General features: G+C 40.5%; 2 protein-coding genes across 6 annotated transcripts; both read left to right on the forward strand.

Moving 5' to 3' along the window:
• Positions 1–1,083: 1,083 nt before the first annotated feature.
• LOC116317304 (LIM domain kinase 1-like) lies at positions 1,084–12,688 on the forward strand. 5 transcript variants are annotated; one of them, XM_039618312.1, is made up of 17 exons: positions 1,084–1,413; positions 2,379–2,533; positions 2,611–2,682; positions 4,603–4,741; positions 5,352–5,461; positions 6,624–6,797; positions 6,877–6,982; positions 7,087–7,367; positions 7,440–7,629; positions 7,734–7,820; positions 7,904–8,035; positions 8,123–8,182; positions 8,292–8,357; positions 9,021–9,207; positions 9,546–9,601; positions 9,703–9,860; positions 11,513–12,688. In XM_039618312.1, exons 2-17 carry the CDS (start codon positions 2,493–2,495, stop codon positions 11,970–11,972), a joined length of 2,319 nt encoding a protein of 772 aa, XP_039474246.1. In that variant the 5' UTR covers positions 1,084–1,413; positions 2,379–2,492; the 3' UTR covers positions 11,973–12,688. The 5 variants fall into 5 exon arrangements, with proteins under 5 accessions (XP_039474246.1, XP_031591879.2, XP_039474245.1 ...); XM_031736019.2 differs by having other exon boundaries at positions 2,439–2,533; XM_039618311.1 differs by having other exon boundaries at positions 2,459–2,533.
• Positions 12,689–15,491: 2,803 nt separating this feature from the next.
• On the forward strand, positions 15,492–23,972 carry LOC116317289 (septin-5-like). The gene is made up of 12 exons (XM_039618005.1): positions 15,492–15,955; positions 18,118–18,492; positions 19,145–19,241; positions 19,508–19,594; positions 19,699–19,822; positions 20,003–20,137; positions 20,236–20,353; positions 21,257–21,358; positions 21,480–21,576; positions 21,776–21,938; positions 22,070–22,172; positions 22,263–23,972. Exons 2-12 carry the CDS (start codon positions 18,151–18,153, stop codon positions 22,332–22,334), a joined length of 1,440 nt encoding a protein of 479 aa, XP_039473939.1. The 5' UTR covers positions 15,492–15,955; positions 18,118–18,150; the 3' UTR covers positions 22,335–23,972.
• Positions 23,973–24,012: the final 40 nt, after the last annotated feature.

The following is a 24,012-nucleotide window of genomic DNA, read 5'->3' on the forward strand; positions in this document are numbered from 1 at the left end:
TTGTGTCATTATTTTATTGCTACTGGAGTCATTTAGCACGTACAAAAAAACCCTATAATGAAACAACAAGGAGGGGTTTAACCACTTGGCAAGAGGAGGAAGCTCAACATCTAGAAGTAGATGGTTGGTTGGTTTTTTAGCATATTGAACTGTGGTGGGTTCAACCACAAGGTATGCTGTATTGAGAAAGGAAACAGACAACTGTGGCTTAGGGGAGTATAAAAAAATGCAGAACAGCAGTGAAGCTGTGTGTACGTGGTGACTCATATGAAGAGCGAACAATTAGTTGTTGATGCTGTACAAACTTAAAAAAAAAAGACAACTAATATGAAGAGCTGCAGTGCATGTTTGGGCGCTGATTGAGATTGGGTACTGCAGTGTGATAACTCTGCAGACTTGACAAGTTATTTTAAAAGTCTGCACTCCTTAATTTGGTAATGCAGGTCAAGCGTCACAACTCAGTCAGAACAGTTAGTAATTGTCAGTGCAGACAGTCATTGTTGTGGGCTATAGAGCAGGGTTTTGGGTGATGTTGGTTACATAACTGATTGGGCCTTAAAGTCAAATGAAGGGGGCTATGAAGCCATTTTGGCATCCCACTGCACTCTAACATGAGTAGGAACAATATGCATACAAAGCCAAGTTTCTGCTCTTTGTTTGGGTTAGAAATGGATTCAAGGACACTTTAAAGGTGCATTAGGCTGCTTTTCAATTACTAGTAAAACCTTAAAATGAAACTGTTGTTTCAGCCAATGGGGCAACTACATCAGTTTAGTTTAAATAGTAATAGCTATCTTAAAAGTACGGTTTAAAATGTGACTAGAATTAGGGAACATCTATTGGTGTCTTAAGCATTGGCCATCCAAGTTACCGGTCTATTGCACTGCTCATATTCTGTGGCACGAGGCTCAGTCACTTGTGAGTCTCCCTCATCACAGAAAGTCAACACAGCTTCTTCAGTTCAAACACACCAATTTATTTTCGGGTGCCCTGCTGTCGAGGCAGGCTCAGTGGATGTTCTTCTTTATAGTGTTCTTCTCTAGTTTCTCCCAAGCAGTCCACACAGTACCTTTCCCAATTACTGCACAGCGTCTCCCAGCAGTGATTAGCTCATGAGCAACAGGTGTGTCACTCACCTCGCTTGGCACTGCTCCCTGAACCAGCTCCACCTCTCCCCTCTACAGCTGAGCTACACATTCACATTCAGACAATTTGGAATCACAGCCTAACCAAACATGCGTGACTTTGAACTGTAGAAGGAAACCGGAATGCCTGGAAAGAATCCATGCTGACGCGGGGAGAGCGTGTAAACTCCATAGAAGAAGGTCCCTGATGACGAGCACGTTGAAACCAGATACCCTCTTCCTGTGTGACAGTGTTAACTACTGCAGCACCGTGCTACCCTAGGCTCATGTAAGTATTTGCCTTTTTAATTTTTTTTAAATTATTCTTTTACATGAAATATCACAAAAGAAGCAACATTTAACACAAACTAGCTTCTTTGGTCTAAAAAAAGAAGAAGGACAAGAACAACTGGATATAGTTTTGTAGTGCTGTGCGTCATGCTCCCTGGAAGTTTTACAACACTGAAGCCTGGTAAAAATATTTATTATGAGCAATACTCACACAAGGTTTTGCTGATTAATTTGTTCATTATGTAGCTTACAGAGATGCAATGACTAACTCAGGCATGAGCGGGCATGAGAAAAACAACCGAGGATGCAAATTAAAGAGAAACGGTAACTGAAAGTTGCATAAATCTATGACAGTATCAGTTTTGTGACAGAAGGGTCTCCTCCATATATCTAGACCCGTTCCTGCTTTTCTGTCTGCAGTGCAGATTTGCCTGGACATTTTAAAACATGCATATGCAGACATATACCACAGTTAGTCTGAAGTTACTGAATTGACAGGACTGTTTGCAGGAAATCTACAGCAAAACAAATCTAAAGTACATTAGGTCATAATTTTGGTTTGAGAGTTTGATACTGAACACTATCAATGGATTTGTTTGTCTGTTCTGAGCTGTTCCTCACAGTTATGCTTTAACTAATTTCTCCCTCTTTGTTCGTTGTGTGTGATGAATGGAGTTCTTTACTGCAGGATCTGGACAGTGCAGTAATTGGGGCATTCATAAAGAGATTAGGCCTGCGCTGATGGGAACAGGGCTTATTTCAAAACACACACACACAAAACACGTCTCAGACCACTTATCACATAAGCACTCATTTAGGTTGTGAGTTTAGCTCTCCTAAACTTGCTGGACTCTGCAGAAGAGTGTAACTATATCTTGCAGAGGTCTACATGCTGGACGTAACAGGAGAGGGGAGGGTGAGGGTGAGGGAGGGCGTCTCTTATCGGATTGGTCTGTTTCTCAGCAGCCAGCAGGGGGAAACTGGCCAGCTGGTGTCAGTGGGTCAGACTCTTTTCTCACACAGCTACTCTTCACATTCGAAAGGGAACTCATATTCACACAGGAAGCCTTTGAACACATGGAGAGAGAAAGACAACGCCTGCTATCAGTCACAGCAGAGTAGGTGTATATGATCCGCTCACAATCACATGCCGCTAACAAGCTCCTTTCTGAACTGGGTGGACTGTGTTTGACAGCTGTCTGTCGGTTAACTGGCAAGGCAGAATGTCACGACGGGACCAGAGGTTTCGGCGAGGCACGAAAGGACGGTAAGAACTGAAATCTTTATTCGGGGAGATACGCGTAAGAGTGAGAGAAAGGGGAGGAAGCGTATGAAAGAGTGAGTCAAAGGAAGAGAAAAAAAATTAAATAGGGAAACTTCTAAACATCTGCATGTATACTTCCTCAAACCGAAGTCTGCCAACAAAATAACACTTAAGGTTTGTTTTTTGGAGGTTGTTTTTGCTCTAATGTTCACAATAACAAAAAAGCATGTTGGAGCAGATTGTGAAAGTTGCAAAAAAATTATAATTTGTTTACTCTGTAACCATCCCTGTTCCTCAAGCCAAAACCTAAGCGTTAGCATTCAAAATCTTTTATTTAGCATAAAGAAATATGTGAAACATCCAGCGTGACACAAGCAGTTTAAAAAAAAAAATCCTTTTAAGAGCTATTTTTTAAAGGAAGTCCGACGTACCAACGTACAGAACACGGAGGAAACGGTGGTAGGAGAAAACGTCATGAGATTGTTAACATCTGACCGAGGTTCAGTTCTGACGTCATAACATCTTTAGAGACACAAGAACAAAGGGAATTTTTATGATGACAGGAAAACACTCAGGTGACCAAAGAGAAATGTGGAGAGATGGATGAGGGGGCGGGCAGTAGAAACAGCTGAACTGATTCCACGTTTTCTTGCAACCAGATGCTTTAGCGGAATCGCAGATGTGAAGCTGGAAGGTTCCACATCCGCGGCCTGCAGCACAGTAACAAAGGCAGGAGGTCAAAAATAAACCTGCAGCGGTCTCATGGCTTTATTGCTTAATTATTTCCTCAGCAGTGAAGGAGAAGCGAATCTTGGTCTCGAGCAGCACTTCCTACAGTGCTGTCAGAAAAGAAAAAAAGAGATCCCGCATGTGAGGGTGTGCACACTGAAGAAGCAACAACAAAACTAGCTGTTTGGTGTTGTTAAAAAAACATAAAGGGGAAGAGCTGGCTATAGTTTTCTGTGACGAAATACTAAAACCACAACAAAAACGGCAGAATCAATCGTGGCTTAAGTTGTTTTGCAAGATTTAAGATAACTTTAACATACTATGAAGAAAATCTTTAAAATAAACTATTGTAGGAATGTTGCTTTATTCTCAATATGACACAACCTTTTGCTGTTCTTACAAAAAGGGATTCAAAGCATTTACCGCATGAGGTTTGGGGAGAGGAAACATGGGCCAGTACTCGGCCCAGGAAGTCACCTCCCACTCCGGCTGCAGTGTTGGAGAGATAAGGAAGCAGGGCCTTTATCGTACACACTATAGTATTATTCTGCTTTAGCCAGGGTAACAGTGAGAGTCTCACTGTAATCTACAAACTTTAAAGGCCTGAAACTGAACATCGTGCTCTGCATTTAAGGAATGCATGCTATTTTTTTAAATAGCTGTGTTGTGCAATCTTGAGTGGGTGTGTCTCTATGGGGAACCAACATTAACATTGCATTGTTTTTGTGAAAACATGTGACTTGCTAGTCCCCTTGCATGAATAGTCCTTTTTTGTAAAAACCAATATTAATGTCACCCCGGGCTGAATGTCATGGTGATGTCAGCATAAAAGTAAAGATAAGTGTATTTCCTTTGGGTGTATGCCGCAACGTGATGACTCTTTGTGACCAGATCATATTGTTAACCAACATAAGAGAAGAAACGAGTAGAGTATGAGTGGAATCGTATACTGCGTTCATAAAAAGGAGCTAAACAGAAGGCAATAATCTGTTGTCTCACTGGCCTTGAAATGTGATACTCTTTGTGAGGATTTCAAGTCCCACATCTTCCATCCGTGATTAGGCTCGTGTTACTTTGTCTTATTTTGTCGGCGTATCTAAATCTTTTCTTTTTTTTTTTTTTTTTTTGCTCAGGTTTTGTTCTACTTTCTCACTCTGTTACGCCATATTCTCCCTTTCCCTCTTGTCTCTGCAGGTGTTGTGAATGTGGCTGTATTCTGTCTCACTGGTACTATGAAAGAGAGGGGCAGCTGTATTGTAAAAAGCACTACTGGTGCCGTTATGGAGGACACTGCCACGGTTGCAAGGAGACCATTGCAACAGGACTCATCATGGTAACATCGAAATCACTCAAAATTTTAACAAAAAAACAAAAATTAACCTGATGATACTATCACTCTGACACACAAATAATTCACAAGATCCTCACTAAACTTTTTTTTTTTTTTAATAATCTTGCCTACAAAACTTTAGCATACATGTACTTCTAAGCTCATAAGATGAAAGCCTGACTAGCTGCCCTCTCTGTTGTCTGACTCACTTAGTCCAAAGCAGTCTGAACTCTGTCAGCAACAAATCAATTGGACTAGTTTAAAAATATCCCATTTATTGATCATTCAAAGCTTACTGCTGTTCAAACTAACAAGTTAAAAAAGAGAGTTTTATATAATATTCAGACACAGAATATGGAATACCAAATCTCAGCATGTTCCACCAATTATTCATAAATTCAAAACCTTCCCGACTTTTGGTTTCCTCCTGATATGAAAGCATTTATTTTTCTCTTTTGACTCTAAGCTAGAGGATATCCTCTGAAAACATCCTTTATGCAAGAATGAAAAGAAACAGCTCGAGTGTTTCACAGTTCAGAGTGGCCCAAATAAATGCATTCTGGTAAAACACTGTATTATGTTTTTCATACACTACTGCCCTGCATATGAACAGGTTGCTGGAGAGCAAAAGTATCATCCTGAATGCTTCACTTGCATGAGCTGCGATATGGTCATTGGAGACGGAGACACCTACACGCTTATCGAACGCACCAAGCTCTACTGGTAAGTAAGACTCTGAAAGGAAAAATGTAAAGAAGTCTTCTGTGTTAGCAAATGTGTAAGCTGGAGATGAATGAGTGAAATAGAAACAACTTCTTTCTGACAGATTTACAGTTATTTTAAAGGTCAGGGACTGTGGGCAGTCCTATGGAAATACTAAGTACATCCCATGATTCAATAGCTTGTAAAACCACTTTTAGCAGCAGTTGAAGTAAATGTTCTCTGTATGACTTCATCGGTCTCTCACAATATTTTGGCAAATTCTTCTTTCCAAAATTTCTTTAGCTAATTGAGGTTTGCAGGGATTTGTTTATGCACAGTTCTCTTAAGGTCCCACCACAACATTTCTATCAGAGTAAGATCTGGACTTTTACTGGACACCTTGAGTCATTTCTTTTTCAGCCAATCAGTTGTAGATTTTCCACAGTGCTTGAGATCATTGTCCTGTCCAAGTTTCGGCCAAGCCCAAGTTTATAGTCGACTCAATGACTGTCAGGTGACCAGGTCCTGTGGCTGCTAAATAAGCCCAAATCATCACCCCTCCACCACCGTGCTTGACAGCTGTTTTGAGGCGTTTGTGTTGATATTCTGTTTTTGTTTTTTACAAACATTGTATGTGCATTATGGCCAAAGGATGCTAAATCAGAAGTCTTTTAGGTCTGTCCAAAAGGTCTGTCCACTTTGCCAGCCTAAGCTATCCTACCATGTTCTTTCTCCTGTCAACCCTTCCAAACAAGCCATACTTGCTCTCTTTTTTTTAACTGCACTGTTATGAACTTTAACCGTTAACATACTGGATTCTGAGATGTAGCTCTTAAATTTTTACAATTTCACTGAGCATTGCACAGTCTGACCCTGTGGTGAATTTGTTAGGATGTGCACTCTTGGGAAGATTGTAGCATTGTGAATGCTCCACATGTGCAAACTGCCCACGCTTCTGCTTTTATGGAGGTGCTTAGATTTTCTGATGATTGATTAATCAAGTGCATTTGATTAGCAGGACCTGATGTTTCATTTTAATTGATGCTTCATTTTAATTCTTTTTGAAGCAATAAGGGTGTACTTAGTTTTTCACAGGAAACTGAGTACACTGTGTAAACTTTTTTTTCTTTTCTTTTTTTCCTTCAAGTGACTATAGTATTCATCTTTTGATTTGCATCTGCAGTGGTCACTGCTATTGTCAGGGTGCTGTATCGGACGTGGAGCCAACTTCTCCAGTTACCAAGAGACCACACATGGTGGCGCTGGTCTCTTTCCCTCCACATGCAGTCGGACAGCGAGGCCTGAGTGTAGTTATTGATTTCAGCAAAGACAAAAGTCCTCTTGTCACTGTGACAGAGTGAGTCTCTGAATTTAGCCATTAACAATTCTGACCCTCACGTCTCGACCACCTATTCAATCCCTGTCATTCTGTTCAGGCTGGACTCATCAGTCCTCAGCCCTGACTTGCTGTCCTCTGTCCACACTGGTGATCAAGTACTGGAGGTCAACGGCATCCCAGTGCGCAATATTTCTCCAGAGGAGGTAGGACTCAAACTACCCACTGCTTCAGTTATAACATTACAAGTTTAAGAGAGAAGAGACAAAAATGTCAACGTGACCATAATGTTAAATGTCCTATCCACTAGATAAACCGTGTAATCCAGGACACAAGCAGACCACTGCAGCTGACCATTGAGCACAACCCACAGGCACCTCATGACCTCTTTCACTCGGACAGTCCCTCGGATAACATCTCCTGTCCTGAGCCCCCTGTCCGCAACAAACTATCTTCAACCCAGAAACTCCCAAGTCTGGAGGAAGAGCCAAGTCCCAGAGAAGAACCAGATGAGCAAAATGAACAAATTAGGATGAGACTCTCACCATCTCAGCACCAAGGGACCCCAGGAATCCGGTCCAGAAACATTTCGTAAGTGATGTCAGCTGACAGCTTGCCTTAACTCAATACTCTCCCCTTTCTAAGTCTTTGTTTCTTTCTCAGGCGCAGCTGCAGTATAGATAAGTGCCCCCTGTCTCCTGGAATGCTGTCGCTTTTATCTCAAAAAAAAGAAATGGTTCGGTCAGAGTCTCTTCGAGTAGATCCAGGAGACCGGACGCACCGTATCTTCAGACCTTCAGACCTCATCCACGGAGAAGTGCTGGGCAAGGGCTGCTTTGGACAGGCTGTCAAGGTGCCTTGCTGTTTCCATCATTTTGTTGCCTGACTGCAACTCCCTTTTAGTTGTAACACTGATTTTAATCAGCAGCACTGTTATGAACTTATCTCTCTCTAAAGGTAACACATCAGGAGACTGGGGAGGTCATGGTGATGAAAGAGTTGATACGCTTCGACGAAGAGACTCAGAAGACTTTTTTAAAGGAGGTAAGTGGTCGTGAGCACAGAAAAGGCCACGTGTCTGAAGAGAACATGACATGTTTAACCAGCATCCCTCTCAATTTGTACAGGTAAAGGTGATGCGCTGTTTGGACCATCCCAATGTTCTCAAGTTCATTGGGTTGTTTTATAAGGACAAGCGAATACATTTTGTCTCTGAATACATCCAGGGAGGAACTCTTCGAGAGACTATCATAAAAATGGTAGGTTAAACTAAGCTTTTATGTTTCTTCATGAGAACCATCAGCATACACAAACACAACATGGTGGTCATAATCTTTCTGTTGCAGGACAAGGATTTTCCCTGGAAAATTAGAGTTGGGTATGCTAAAGACATTGCAGCTGGAATGGTAAGTCTTTCAAGCCAATACTCTAAGAATAAAAAAACTTTTATTGCAACATTATTAAGCTGTTTTTGTAACAAACTTATCAAATATATATATCATCTCTCCTTCACAGGCTTATCTTCACTCCATGAATGTTATCCACCGAGATCTAAACTCATACAACTGCCTGGTCAGAGAGGTGAACAGATGTTTTATAGCACACGTCAAAAATTACAGTATCTTCCATTATATAGCTCCACTTCAAAAATTGCTTTGTTACTTGAATGTGTTACTATATTTAAATGTGAAATTATATTAACATATTGAGCGATCCTGGCTCAAGAGTTGGGAGTTCGCCTTGTAATCGGAAGGTTGCTGGTTCGAGCCCCGGCTTGGACAGTCTCGGTCATTGTGTCCTTGGGCAAGACACTTCACCCGTTGCCTACTGCTGGTGGTTAGAGGGCCTGGTGGCGCCAGTGTCCAGCAGCCTCGCCTCTGTCAGTGTGCCCCAGAGTGGCTGTGGCTACAACGTAGCTTGCCATCACCAGTGTGTGAATGTGTGTGTGAATGGGTGGATGACTGGATGTGTAAAGCGCTTTGGGGTCCTTAGGGACTAGTAAAAGCGCTATACAAATACAGGCCATTTACCATTTAACAAAACAAGCAAAACTTTGGTCCAGATACATTTCTAATCCAATTCCAAGATTTGTACTTATTATTCTGCCAATGGTGAAAGGAGATCAACAGTTCTTGAATCTTAATGAATTTTACTTATTAAAATTCATTATATATACCACTTTCAAATAAATAAAGACTTCACAGCTGATTGTTATTACTTCTTTACCCCTCTTTGGTTGTGTAGAACCAGTCTGTGGTGGTGGCAGATTTTGGACTAGCCAGGTTGGTAATGGAGGAGAGAAACCAGAGCAGAACATCTTCGCTTGAACGTCCTGCAAAGGGGACACTGTCAGAGCTCCGCAAGCCTGACCGCAGGAAGCGGTATACTGTGGTAGGAAACCCCTACTGGATGGCACCTGAGATGATCCACGGTGAGTGCACAAGCTAGGACACTACTACTTATGTTGAGGGGTGGTCAGATTCTGTATCAAGCTCCTTTCGTAACGTAGTTTGCAATAAACTTTTGGTATTGGTGGGTGCAGATTAAAAAAATACATGCGTGTATTATTTCTTATTATGACAAAATGAAAATGGGAATCACGGGACATTTTCTAAATTTGTTCAGGATTTATAAAAGCTGCTATCTTCAATAATAAACAGTAAAGATATTTAAATAATGGCCCGAGGATAAGTAGCTCCACATACTGAATACAGAACCACTGAATATCCAGGACAGGCTAAGAATTTCTTGTTCACATTTTCCTCCCAGGGAAAACCTATGATGAACGGGTAGACATCTTTTCCTTTGGCATCATGATATGCGAGGTAAGAAAATCTGGACAGCTAAAAAGATTTCTGAAAATGTCACGTTTCTGAAAATTTTAATAGTTTTAAGGCTGAGTATCTCTCTCTCTGTCTGTCTTAAGATAATAGGGAGGGTGAGTGCAGATCCTGACTACCTTCCAAGAAGAAATGACTTTGGGCTGAATGTGGCAGGTTTCCTGCAGCAGTACCACCCTCCACAGTGCCCCTCTGCCTTCATGCCACTGGCTGTTCTCTGCTGTGACATGGACGCTGATAAACGGTAAGATTGCACCACAAGTAAATTAGATGGAGATCAAGTATGTCTGTTTTGTGTCTGTTGTTGACAATTATAACCTAATAGGCAAAGTATTACTGTTTTGGTTTTTTTCACCAATAGATACAGAAACAATAAATACTTTTCCAATGCTCTTTTTGCTACCCAAAAAGTGAATACTTTGCTGAGTAATTCAGTAAATAATCTAGCTGCTGAATAGCCCACCAGTGGCGAAAGGTTTACATCAACTCATCATTGGCGTAAATGTCATAATAGTTTGGGGGGGTTTATTAAATTCTTTGAACTTTTTCCAGGGTGAAATGATCGTACAGCACACATCTTTAATGTCTAAAAAAAAAAAAAAAAAAAAATAATTAAAAAAAAAGGTCAAAAGTATACATACAAGTTGAAATGTATACATACTCGCATTTTAATAAGTGTTAAGAAGGTTCTACAGTGTCTTGATGCATGCTCAGTCATCCAGGTAAGTAAATCCTAAAAGGTTGATTCTGTTCATCTGGACGTAGCGTTTTCAGTGTGAGAAACGTTTCGTGACAAGGTTCTACAATGTCTTAAACTTAATCAATACTCCAAACAATGGAAAAGATCAAAGCTCTAAGAAGGAAAATTGTAGATTCACAGAAGTTGGGAAGATCTCTTGAAGCCAACAACTGCAGATTCCACAATCCTCAACCTCATCCTCAAACAGCTGTACATTAGTACAAGTTACTCACGTGTCACCAGTTTGCCAAAGAACACCCAAACTGTCACCCTCAGATGACAGGAATTTGATAACGATGTTCAAGAACAACCCAGGAACTACCAAGGCTCAAGCATGAATTGGGAACAGCTGGAAAACCACCATCACTGTGGAGAGTGAAGCCAGTTTTACACCACCGTGGACTGAGATGATGCCCACCAAGAAAGAAGCCCTTGCTCCAAAATAGACACCTTCAAGCTCGACTGAAATTTGCCCACATGGACAAGCCATGCCTTCTGGAGAAAACGTTTTATGGTCAGATGAGACAAAGATCGAGTTATCTGGCCACAACGCAAAGAGGTATGTTTGGAGGAGTAAAGGTGAGGCTTTCAAACCTGGGAACCCTGTACCAGCTGTCAAACATCGCAGTGGTAGCATCATGCTCTCTGGGGCTGTTTTGCTGCCAATAGTACTGGTACATTGCAAATAGTGGCCTTTCCAAAGCCTCAACCTCAACCCAATTGAAAATGTTTGGACTGTGCTTAAAGACCAGGTCAGTGCCAGGAAACCAACCAATCTAAATCAAGTCTACCAATTCTGCCAAGACGAGCGGTCAAATATCCAGCCAGAATTATGCCAGAAGCTTGTTGATTAGTAACAAAAAAAGGTTCCTCGAGGTTCATCTTGTTAAGGGATATTTAACTAAACATTAGTTTTGGTGTATGGATATATTTGAGCCTGTATGTATACTTTTGACCCTGTTTGGGCTACTTATTTAACTTATTTTCAAACTATTTTTTAATGTAATTAAAGATGTATGCTGTACAATCATTATACCCTGGAAACAAAAAGAAATGATTAAAAGCCCATAATTACCATGATATTTATGCTCATGACCTCTGACAATATGTGGCAGAGCATCTTAAAACTTCTCATCAATGCAACTTTTGCCTTTCAGTCCATCCTTTTTGAAGCTGGAGGAGTGGCTGGAGAACCTGCTGATGCACCTGGATATTGGTCTGCCTCTGCTCTCTGAGTTAGAGCAGCTCTGCAAAGCTTTTTGGCAGAATAATAACCACCAATGCTCTGAAAACACAAATAACCACACTGAGCCGAATCAATTTACTGAAAACAAAGACCAAAATGGCAGACTTGACAGCCACACAAACCACGAGCAAAACGCTCAGGCTGACCTTACTGTGAGGACTGGGTCAGAGGGTAGAAAGCAGTCGTGCTGCAGGTCGATAAGCACAGACCCATGCAATAATGGCTCTGAAACCTATGAACACAGTAACCCTGCAGAACAACTAGGAGCCCGGCGTGAGCAGTCACGACCAGTACCAGAGCAGTTAAACAGGTCCAGGAGGATATACAAAGCATTGTGGGACACATCTACAGAGGATGGCTCATTTCTTTGATTGATGACCAAGACGGGACACATCTACAAAGCACAGTGTTAAAGGAATAAGACAGTTTGTGGAGACATTTGTGACTTTTCAGTCAAGTAAATTAGTCATGAAACTGCATTTGTGAGAGGAATATGTAAATGCAGAATCATGCAAGATATTCAACATGCGAAGCAGTAAATATTTGTATGTTGCCCACATTGGTCTCATACTCCACTGTGAACCAGTATTTATGTGATTGCAGCTAGAGCCCAGCTGACACTGAGCATAGCAAATATCCAAATTGAATTCAACTGTTTCCATTGGCTAGTATTTTTTTTTTCCATGAGATCTTAATGGAAACGCACAAAAAAACTAAATTTTATTTAAATTCCATAAAAATTATCAGTGGACAGATTAAGTAAAGACAACCCTTTTTTTTTATAATTTACCTCAACTTTTTTGTTTGTTTTTGGTTTTTTTTTTTGTTTTTTTGTGTACTGCAGCTGGTCTTTACTTATTGGCCAACAACATAAGCTAAATCTGGTTGTTTACCATGTGGGACTCTAGTTTCACTTTTACCAAGAAGCTGTGGAACACATGTCACTTTATACTTTAAGCTATACTGCATTTATTTAACAAAATGCCTTCTGTATTTGCTGCGGAAAAGTGTCAAACCGAATCCAACCCAACTGAGGACATTAAAACTATAATTAAGAAAATAAAGAGATGCAAGTCAAAAGTTTAAACTACGATGTAGCAAAGATTTATTTACCAAACATTACACAAAATTAAATATAAAACTATTTAATATTTTAAAATGCTGCCCTTATTAAAGACAAATTAGCCAGAATTATCAGCACTGTTCTTTTGTTATGTTATGATGGACTGTTTACACTCACCTTTTAGGTACACCCTTTTGCCTTAGTTCCTCATGGCATAGATTCTGGAAACATTTCTCAGATCCACTCATCACACTCATCACAGTTGCTGCAGATTTGTCGGCTGCGTATCCATGATGTGAATCTCTGGTTCCACCGCATCCCAAAGGTGCTGTAAAAGATTGGGAATCTGGTGACTGTGGAGGCCACTTGAGTACAAAGAAGTCATTGACATGTTCAAGAAACCAGTTTGAGATTATTTGAACTTTGTGACAAATAATCTCATTCTGCTGGAAGTGGTGCACTGCAGTCATAATTCAATATGAGTCTCCCATTTTTTTTTTTTTTAAGATATATTTCACAGTCACCTCAAAGGACTTTATATTGTAGGTTAAAACATCTACAGCATAAAAACCCTAAAGGGATAGAAATGGTCAGCAGCTGTACTGAGGTAGGCTGTGGTATTTAAATGATGCTCAGTTGGGGCCCGAAGTATCCCTTGCAACATGAATACATGCATCCTTGTATCACCATTGATACAAGGATGCATGTATTCATGCTGTATTCATGTTGTTTGGGTCAAAGTATGACCCCGCCATACAAATGTTGCAGCAGAAATCGGGCACTGTTTCTTTTTTCTTTTTCTTTTTTTCTTTTTTTGTTGTTCAAATGTGATCGTGTGCAAACTGTAGTCTGTTTCCTGTTCTTAGCTGTGGCCTTCCAATTAAAGGTTCAACATGGCGTGCATTCAGAGATGCTCTTCTACATACCATTTTTTTTTAACAAGTGACTATTTGAGTTACCATTGCCTTTCTATCTGCTTAAACCAGTCTGCCCATTCTCTGACCTCTAGCACCAACAAGGCCTTTTCTCTCACAGATCTGCGCAGCTCACTGGATATTTTTTCTTCCCTGACAATTCTTTGTAAACCCCAGACATGGTTGCATAGGAAAATCCCATTTAGATGATCAGTTTCTGAAATACTCAGCTCATCCCATCTGTCAGTACCAACCATGCCATGTTCAAAATCACCTTTGTTCCCTCTCTAATCTTAAATTGATGTGAAATTTACCAAGACTACCTCCAAATTCTTCATATTAAATCTCTTATCAATAAATTTGAATAAATTATAATCCCATGACCTAGCTAATATAAACTCACCACCTGTAGGCTTGAGTGTAGCCAACAAGCTGTCAGTCCGTAAATTAACCAGCAATATTTGAAAAATAAAGCAGCTCAGTGATGTTCAGAGTTGCCATTAAGAAGTTTAGTCCAGAAATATATCGTGAAGACTCTTTAACCATTTGGAAGAAAAAGATGAACAAACACTTTATGCTAATACACGTGAGGCTAATCTTAAACTTAAATCCAATCGTTTTCTTGCTTGTTTATTGATTGATTTATTGTCTAAATGTGACTACTACTATATAACGACATGAATTTGTACACACTTACCAAAATATTTAACATACTTTTCTTATACAAAAAAAGCTGTTAGGCTAGCTTAGTTAAACTGGCTAATCTTGACTAAATGTGCCTAAATACAATAATATTAAAACGTAAAAATGGCAGCAACTTTCAGACTCAAGCTTACATGGTTGCCAAGAAAATTAAAAATTATTGCATAAATATGACTCAATAAGCATAGATAGCTAAGTATGCCGAACTGCTTTCCAATATAAGCGCTAACCTTGCTTATGTCTACAGTATTATACATGTCATGTCTTTTTGGCTTCACAAAGATTAAACGAAGAGAATTTTATGGACTTTTAGTATTAAAACTGGGCTGGCCCACATGTGATTGTGGACTTTGTTTTGTAAGTATGCTCCCTGGAGTACCAACTAGTAGAAAATCCACAACACTTAATGCTTTGATAGACTCCACTCTTCTTCATTGTAACACACTTTGAGCCACTCGATAGAAATGCTGGAAATTTTACACACTACTTTTGCCAGATCTTATTATAATCTACTGCTAAGATAATGTTTCCTTTTTTTAAAGTTTCTCCTATAAATAGGAAGTTATTTCTATCTTGTGCCACCTCAAGCTTGGATTGCCAGTCTTAAATACTCCAAACATATATTTTTTGTGTAAAATTAACTCATTGTGGTCAGAGGTTTATAACAACTCATCATGAGCATAAACGTCATACTAATTTTGAGCTTTTAGTGGTTTCTTTGAGCTTTCTATTTGCTGTGTGGAAGGATTGTACATCATAGATTTTTAATGACTTAAATAAGCAATGGGTCACAAATCAGAATTTAAACAGTATTTTCTATAATCCACACGGGTTCAGTTATACATAGAGCCTCAAATTGACCAATACTCAGAACAATGAGAAAGTCCAAGCATCTCAGTGAAGATCTATGAAGCTGTACTGTAGATTTACACAAGTTGGGAAGAATTAGGAGTACCTCCTAATTCTTCAACTTTACCTCAAATCAACAGCTGGATGAATGAAACGTTAACATATTTGGGTGTTCCACCTGGACAATGATCCCAAACACACATCAAACGGGTTTTGGAAAGGCTTACATCCAGCTTCTGGGATGACCTTTCCAAGTACCGACCTCAATCTGAAAATTTGTGAACTAAGTTTAAAATCTGTGTCTGTGCCAGGAAACCAACTAATTTAAATGAACTTTACCAAAACTGGTCAAATTTCAGAATTGTGCTTGAAGCTTGTTTATAGCTACTAAAAGCATCTGGTTGAGGTGCAGCTTGCTAAGGGATATTTAACCAAATATTACATTTGACTCCTGTATGTATGCTTTTGACCCTTTATGGATTTAGAGAAAATGCTAAACACATTCAAACTTTTGCACCAAATTCTTGTTGTTTAAATACATTAAAGATTCGCAATCATTCCATTAACATTATTATAATTATGATGATGATAATCGCTGAGCTGTATTAAGCTGTTGTGTAACCACAGAAAAGTGGTAACACTGAGCAGACATGGAGCAGGGTGCACCCGGAGCTGAGTAGTATAATTCAGGGACGCACACGCCCACAGAGCATCTGCAGCATTGTGCTGCAGCCATGCGCTGCCCTCCTCTGATCCAGGGACAGCTTGAATACCGGCAGCATGGAGCACATGTCCTCTCCCGTCAGATTTCGCAGCAATAAAAAAGGTAAGTCTATAAGTCAGGTTAATATACAAGTCTACAGAGCAAGGCTCCTTCAGAAATCAACTGGAATTGGCCTACACTGGTACTTTCAACAGATAAAATTTGCTCAGCCAATTTAAAGCTCATTGAAGCTGCAGCCTGTGACAATCCTGCAAGGATTTATATCTCTTGAGGTTATTATATTCTTGAGCTAATGTTTTCTCATCTTATTTACTGTAATTTCATCAGTTTATCTGTTTGTATAAACAATGGGGGGGTTATGGGTCATTTAGTATTTTTCTGCTATTTTTTCCATTTCAGTTCTGCATTTTATTTCAGATTTCCTTTTTAGATATCAGGGTGTGTAGTAAAGTTAAATTGATTACATTTTTTAGTAGCATTGTACAGGATGGATGCAGCAAACCTGAATAAATAATTTTTTTTAATGTATATTTTTTCCAATTTGCTCTCCTCAAAACAAAGCTTCAACTTTCTCGGGCAAGGAGGTAGGACAATTTTGTAGAGTAGCCTGTAGATGTAGTGTTTGTTTGAGCTTATGTGTGTGTTTAAGAGGTAAATCTCCAAACCCCCACCCCGTCAGAGCGTTACAAGCTGGATTAAGCCTACTGCAAAGTTTTGTGGGTAATGAGAGCTGACAGGTAGAGGAATGCCAGATGAACCCTGGTCAATCCAGCAGCATCGTGGCCGGCGCTTATCTGCATTCCTTTAACCACTTTAAGAGCCCAGTGTGTTTATCTTGGATCAAGCAGGTGGAAATTCCCTATCCTAGCTCCTCATCATAGGGAACAGTCATTTTGTGTGGAAGCAGGTGTGGAGTGAAGTTATGGAAAACTACAAAATGAGCACAAAAACATACAATTCAGGTTATTTTTAACTAGCTACAGATTTCATGCCGAAAGAACCTGAGAAACCGGCACTCACAGCCTTGTGGGTATATCCGGTTTGACCCTATTGTTTACTAACCTCCAGCTTCAAACTGTCTCTACATCCTGCCTGGACAGATGGACGAGGGCATTTGTAACGGTATAATGAGATCACAGGTCACACCTAATCAGTGAAGGGTTGAGTCCAACACTGCAAGAAAAGATACGTCATTATGCCATGTATTCAGAGAGCAAAAAACACTTTTAGTTTCCTGGTTATTTTAATTTTAGTAGTGTTAAAGATATCTAAAGGGTGGGAGGAAAATTACAGTGGAACACCAAAAAATCATGGTTTTACTGTCATAGCGTTATGATTCACTTACTGCATGACAGGAATACAGATCACTCCCTCATGGCCTCCTTCAATTACCATTTTAATAAATTCCAGATTCTATTCTTTGTTAAGTTATTTATATCTTCTTGTCAAAGCCTTGTGACACAGAGCTCCTGGAACAGGTGGCTACCCTGTAAATTTAAGTTATTAAGTTAATTCCTCTGAGGACAAAGACGATCTTATTGGTCTGTTGTGAGAAACCCTCTGTCTTCTCACAACAGGCAGTCTGGAGTGTGTAATGTTATGAGATTAACAGGAAGCCTAGTTAGTGCTTATCTTAGAGGAAAAACACCTTCAGTTATAGCTGTTAAAGCCAAAATATCAGCATTACGCTGAGGTCAGACAGACAGTAGAGGTACAACCATGACTAATGATTGATACACGAATGACAACGAGTATTTTAATCAGTAAATGTGACTTTTCTTCAGGTTTTAGGGTTCGATGTTTCTCCAGCTTACCCATCTTTTTGTTTGACTGCAAACACGAGGCTTAGACAACAATCTTGAGTGAGTGTGGTGATAACCAGTCTATGTTGTGGACACATACACAAAGCCACAATGAGGAAAAAGAGGCAGATAAGTGAGCTGGTTCCCCCTATCAGATGAGCAAAATCAGCCTCAGCCCAGCATCACTGCGGTACCTTCAGGGGAGCACGGTTATCAGCCACATATCTCCACACACTCATAATTAGAGATTGGCTTTCACAAGAGTCCTGTCAGCTGAGGTATATTTGTCTGCTGCGCCTAATTTAAAAAATAATATCAGACAGAGGAAGTTTTAAGAAACTCCCTCCTTTTGAAGGGAGATTTTTTTTTTTAATCAAAGTTCAAGCAATTTTTTTTTTTTAGTTTTTATTTTAGAGTCTTTTGATAATCAATAAAAAAAAATCATGCTGCTCTCTGTTCCAGTTGTCCAGTCTGTCCATAAGGGACCAGGAGGACATGCAGTATCCTTATGCCATGAGGGATTTGCCTCTCATGTCTCACTCTGGTGAACAGCACCAGAGACCAGGCCACTATGGAGCAGAAGGCATTGGGAGCCCCATCAATGGGAGACACCTCAGCCTTCCTGGGACTCCCTCTCTGGTCCGCACCATCCCCTTCCACCCCGGTGGCTCTCCAGCAGTCCCTCCCAGACATAATCACATGGGACTGGATCCAGAATTTCAGCAGCTACCGCTGAGGAGGCAGATTGTTTCTCAGGTGTCTCTGGACTCGCCGCTCAGCCCTTCCATGCGCCCACGTAGCCCCTGGGGACGCTTCGACCCCTACGACTCTCCTGAGGTGTGTTTTTACTATTTTATATAATGTCTGGCTGTTTATGTCTCTAAATGTTTGTTGCCTGAACCTCTGTGTTACTTTACTTAGTACATCTTTAAAACCTTACACCCACTTTCAGTACCCATTCCACAGTTTGCAACTCTGTCATGCAGCTTTCAAAGAAACACAGTTTACGACATCAACTTTCACACAGGAAAAAAAAAAAAGCGCCAAGCCAGTTTGGTTATCACATCTGTCTGGCCCTTAAAGAGCACCTTTATTAAGCTCTAAAGCTAAGACGCGTCTATGGTTTCCTTTCTCGTCTGCTCACCCTGTCTGTGCACCGAAGCTTCCGGGGCAAAGGCAAAGTGAAATGAGGTTTCGTGATCCTTTGCAGTCCAGCTTGTGGCCCAAGAGGGATCAGCCTGTGACGCAAGAGTCATGGCTGTTATTGTGACACAATATATGTTTATTTATCCAAGATAATAAGTGCTACAGTATCCATGAGGAGAATGACAGGGCTGCTGATAACCAGTTTGGACATTTCAGGCCCATATCTGACTGCTTTATTAACTAAGGAGCACTGCAGCTCGAGCATGTGGAGAGAATTTTTAATTGAAGCAGTAAATATCCCCATGCTATATTTGCATGTTATCTTTGTATTTTCTTTCTTCAGGATCAGGACAAGGAGTACGTAGGTTTTGCCACATTACCAAACCAGGTCCACAGAAAAACTGTGAAGAAAGGCTTCACATTCACACTTATAGTCGCAGGTGAGTCTGATTTCTCTCCTGAGGAGGAAGGATTTTACAAAAGGCACAAAGTCAAAAATATCAAATATCAAAAAACTTAAGTGATGATAAAAGAGTAAAACAGAGTGGAGTGGAGATAACGGACATCACTGCTCTGTCAGCGATCATTAAAACGGCCACTGATTAGTGGGAGTGTGGCATCCATAAATCCCTGTAACTTTATCTGTTGACACAAATTCTTCTGAGGAAGACGGATGATTTAATACCTTTATCAAACTTCTCTGTAGGGGAGTCCGGTCTCGGTAAATCCACACTAATCAACAGTTTGTTCCTCACGGATCTTTACAAGGACAGAAAAGTTCCCAATGCTGAAGGTAAGCATTAGTTTTTCACTTTCTGTATGGGAGGGTTTAGACACACAATCTGATGTCACGTGTGTGATCTCATGCGTCTTTGAACCAACTGCGTGCGCTTACAGAGCGGATCAGTCGAACAGTCGCCATCATCAAACACACCATTGGCATTGAGGAGAAAGGAGTCAAACTGAGGCTCACCATCATAGACACGCCAGGGTTCGGAGATGCCGTCAACAACACAGAAAGGTGAGGTCATGAACTCCTCCTCAAAGTGAAACCAACTTAACTCGAGCAGGAGTTTGGTATTTTGGTGGCATTTGAATTGAACTCGTGGTTTCAGAAGCACATACGTAGCCCTTGATTTCATCGCTCACATTGAAAGTGTGCCTTCAGGTTTCACTCATTCATTTTCTGTTTCTGCATCAGCTGGAGGCACATAGAAGACTACATCGACCAGCAGTTTGAACAGTACTTCAGAGACGAGAGCGGGCTGAACAGAAGAAACATTCAGGACAACAGAGTCCACTGCTGCCTCTACTTTATCTCACCATTCGGACATGGGTACACTGATGAAACAGCGATAACACTGTTCCAACAGCATCAGCTAAACTTTTGCTTAATTTTGCATATTTCTGTATGTGACTATTTTCTCTTATCAGCCTTCGACCTCTGGATGTGGACTGTATGAGGGCGCTTCATGAAAAAGTCAACATAATTCCTGTGTTGGCCAAAGCTGACAGCCTGACACCAGCAGAGGTCTGCAGAAAGAAGATGAAGGTAACAGCTCAGTTATACCAATATATACAGACGGCTGCTTCACTGGGTATTGTTCAACTCTCTGTTAACACAAATATCTAATCAGCCAATCACACAGGAGCAGCTCAATGCATTTAGGCATGTAGATATGGTCAAGAGGACCTGCTGAAGTTCAAAGTGAGCATCAAAATGGGGGCGAAAGATTATTTAGGAGACTTTGAATGTGACATAGTTTTGGGGGCCAGAAGGGCTGGTCTGAGTACTTCAGAAACTGCTGATCTAAATGGGATTTTCCCACAGATTCATCTCTAGGGTTTACAGAGAATGGTCTGAGAAAGAGAAAATATCCAGCCCGCAGCAGTTCTCTGGGTGAAAAATCTTTGTTGATGCCAGAGGTCAGAGGATAATGGTCAGACTGTTTGGAGCTGACATGAAGGCAACATTAACCCACATAGCCGTTCATTACAATGAAGGTATGCAGAAGAGCATCTCTGAACACACAACATGTGGAACTTTGAAGCACAATGTCAGGAGATCACACCAGGTGGCACTCCGGTCAGCTGTGAACAGGAAACTGTAGATACAATTTGCACAGGGTCCTAAAACCAGACACAAAGAGACTGGAAAAACATTACCTGCTCTGATCGGATTGAAGCAGTCTTGATTTCTGCAGTTAGGGTCAGAGTTTGGTGTACGCATGGATCCATCCTGCCTTGTATCACAACACAGGAGGAACTGCCGTGCACAAAATTGGAATTATTCATGACTCCTTCAATTTCAAACTATGCAAAGCTATCCAGCAGGGCCGATTTGACCCTCTGGCAACCCAGTTCTTTTTTTGATATAATTGATCTCCAATCTCTGTTATATATTTTATATATTTCTGTTACTTATCTTCTCCTAATGTGTGTTCATGTGCTCCAGATCAGAGAGGAGATCAAGCAGTTTGGGATAAACATCTACCAGTTTCCTGAATGTGATTCAGATGAGGACGAAGACTTCAAGACACAGGAACAGATACTTAAGGTTCCTCATTTTATTCATAAGTTGTCATGGCTGAAATGTGTTGTCTGGTCTATTTTAAGGCTGACGGTTTATTTTGGTTTGGGTTTTTTTCTTTGTCGTTGTTGTTGTTGTTTTCTTGCAGAACAGCATCCCATTTGCTGTGATTGGGAGTAACGTACAGGTGGAGAGTAAAGGTCGTAAGTTCAGGGGTCGTGTCTATCCCTGGGGCGTGGTAGAAGGTATTACCCCAAGCCTTTTAATTTTAATTTTACTTTAGCTTTTTTTTAAAAAATTTTTTTTAATGTTTTTTTGGTTTATTTTTACTCAATCATTACCCCTTAGAGTACATTTTGTGTCAGTTGCGCACCTGGCTATTGTTCCATTTGATAACAAAGAATCCAGTATGATGCGGTAACAATGTTGCTGTTGCATGGTCAGTGGAGAACCCGGCTCACTCCGACTTCCTGCTGCTGAGGAACATGCTGGTGAGGACGCACATGCAGGATCTGAAGGACGTGACGCGGGAAATTCACTATGAGAACTACAGAGCTCAGTGCATCCAGAACATGACTCGCATGGTGGTGCTGGAGAGGAAACGCAGGTGGGTGGAGACAGGATGCACACCAACACAAACCAATATTAAAAAAAACTCTGAAAAAAACCCGTTGAGCACAGTGAGGTCAGATATTTTTGTAATATTTTTGTGTATGTGGGTTTGGATTTTGGTCTTAGTTTGCGTGAGAAGTATCGGGATGTTAGTGAGGCAGACTTTCCTCTGCCTCTGGCCGTCGCCGACACTGAGAAGGAAAGACTGATCTATGAAAAGGATGAAGAGGTGTGTTTCTCTTTGCTCATTCATTCATTCATCAACCTAGCTTATGAGTAATCAGCACTCCTGTATTTACTCTCTTATTTTGTTTTTAAGCTGAGAAAGATGCAGGAGGTCCTAGAGCGGATTCAGGAGCAGATGCAGCACAGCCATAGAGGTGGCTGCTGATTCTCACCATAGATCCCTGAAACAGGAGCCAGACAAGGAGCACCCAGAGTCACAGAGGAGGCCTTGGCAATTGGCAAGCTTGAAACTGGGCCTATTTCTAATTGTTCTTACTTAGGATAACTTGCAGTGAGAATCATGGCTGGAATCACGACTTTCCAAAGATACGAGAAAAGATTTCATTGTTTTTTCCAGATCTAACTCCTGATCTAAACTCCTATTCCTAAACGCCTTTAGAAAAGAAAATTCATGAACTTTATTTTAAAACATTCTACACCTATTAAGGATACTGCAAGGACATGCAAGTCAAAAGCTCAGGGTTGCTGCTTGGGAGCATCTCAGCAGGATAACTGATTTGGACTTTGTGGAATGAGTCACCCATTCGAAAAACCAGAGCGCTCCAACTGTTTTAGTCACATGCTAGTTAAAAAAGGAACACAAATGGCCTGTATTTGTACAGCGCTTTACTAGTCCCTAAGGACCCCAAAGCGTTTTACACAATTAGTCATCCACCCATGCACGCACACATTCACACACTGGTGATGGCAAGCTACATTGTAGCAAGTCAGTGTTTTAAATAGATTTTATAGACCAACACTATTCCATATGTAAATATAAGATGTGATCCAATGCAAGCAGTCACCCAACTCCTGGATGTGTGGAAGAATTGCTCTCCATTCCTGGATGAGCAGCCTGCAGCTGTACAATGATAATCGATTGTTGCTGTTCAAGTTTATTTATATAGCACCAAATCGCTATAGCAGTCAAGATGCTTTTTATTATAAGGTAAAGACCTTTCAGTAATACAGAGAAAACTCCAACAATCAGAAAACCCTCTATTAGCAAGCTTTTGGCGACACTGGGAAGGAAAACTCTCTTTAACTGGCGGAACCACACTGAGTGAGGGGCTGGTTTGACTGGTTGGGGGTGCAAAAGGCACACTGATGAACACACTGACCCAGAATGTCCCAGACATGTTTGATAGGAAACATATTGGTGCTAAATGATAAGGACGTGTGTGAAAATGATCCTGATCCAGAAAAACCAGCTCTGCCCTGACATTGTCCTCCTGAACAGCAGGAGGCACCGCTGCCTCTAGTACAGCTTGGAGCACCTCGTCTTCAGACCTCTGTTGCAAAGCAAAGACCGAAAACATATTTCACCACATAAAACTTGCATTTCTTTTTTATGAACGGTAGATTTGTTTCATTATCATGTGAACATGATCCCTTTATCAGCAACCTCGTTAATGGACCAAAGCTGCCACAAACAAAATAAATCATTCATTCGGTAAAGAAATTATTAAAAATAAATGTAGGTATTAACAAATATGTTGATATTTATTTTACTTTTCTTCTGTATTTAAATTTGTAATGAGCCCCTGCACTTCTAAATTACTGAAAGCAAAAAGGTTAAACCCCTGCATCTAACACACGATCACTCTGATGTGCAGTAGATGAAAAGTTGCTCCATCGACCCACTTCGATCGACAACCTTTCTAATTTGCATAATGAAGCAGAAACACATTACCAAAAAAAAAAAAAAAAATTTTTTTTTTTTATTTTATGGCGTTTTTATTTAACAAGTTATTTGTTTATTTAATTTTGATCATGGTAGTTTTAGGCCTCCATATCATACTGCCATCTAGTGTTCACTAATTTTTTTTAATGTTTCAACTTAA

The sequence above is a fragment of the Oreochromis aureus genome, linkage group 10 (assembly GCF_013358895.1).
Source record: "Oreochromis aureus strain Israel breed Guangdong linkage group 10, ZZ_aureus, whole genome shotgun sequence".
In the NCBI taxonomy this organism is placed as follows: Eukaryota; Metazoa; Chordata; class Actinopteri; order Cichliformes; family Cichlidae; genus Oreochromis; species Oreochromis aureus.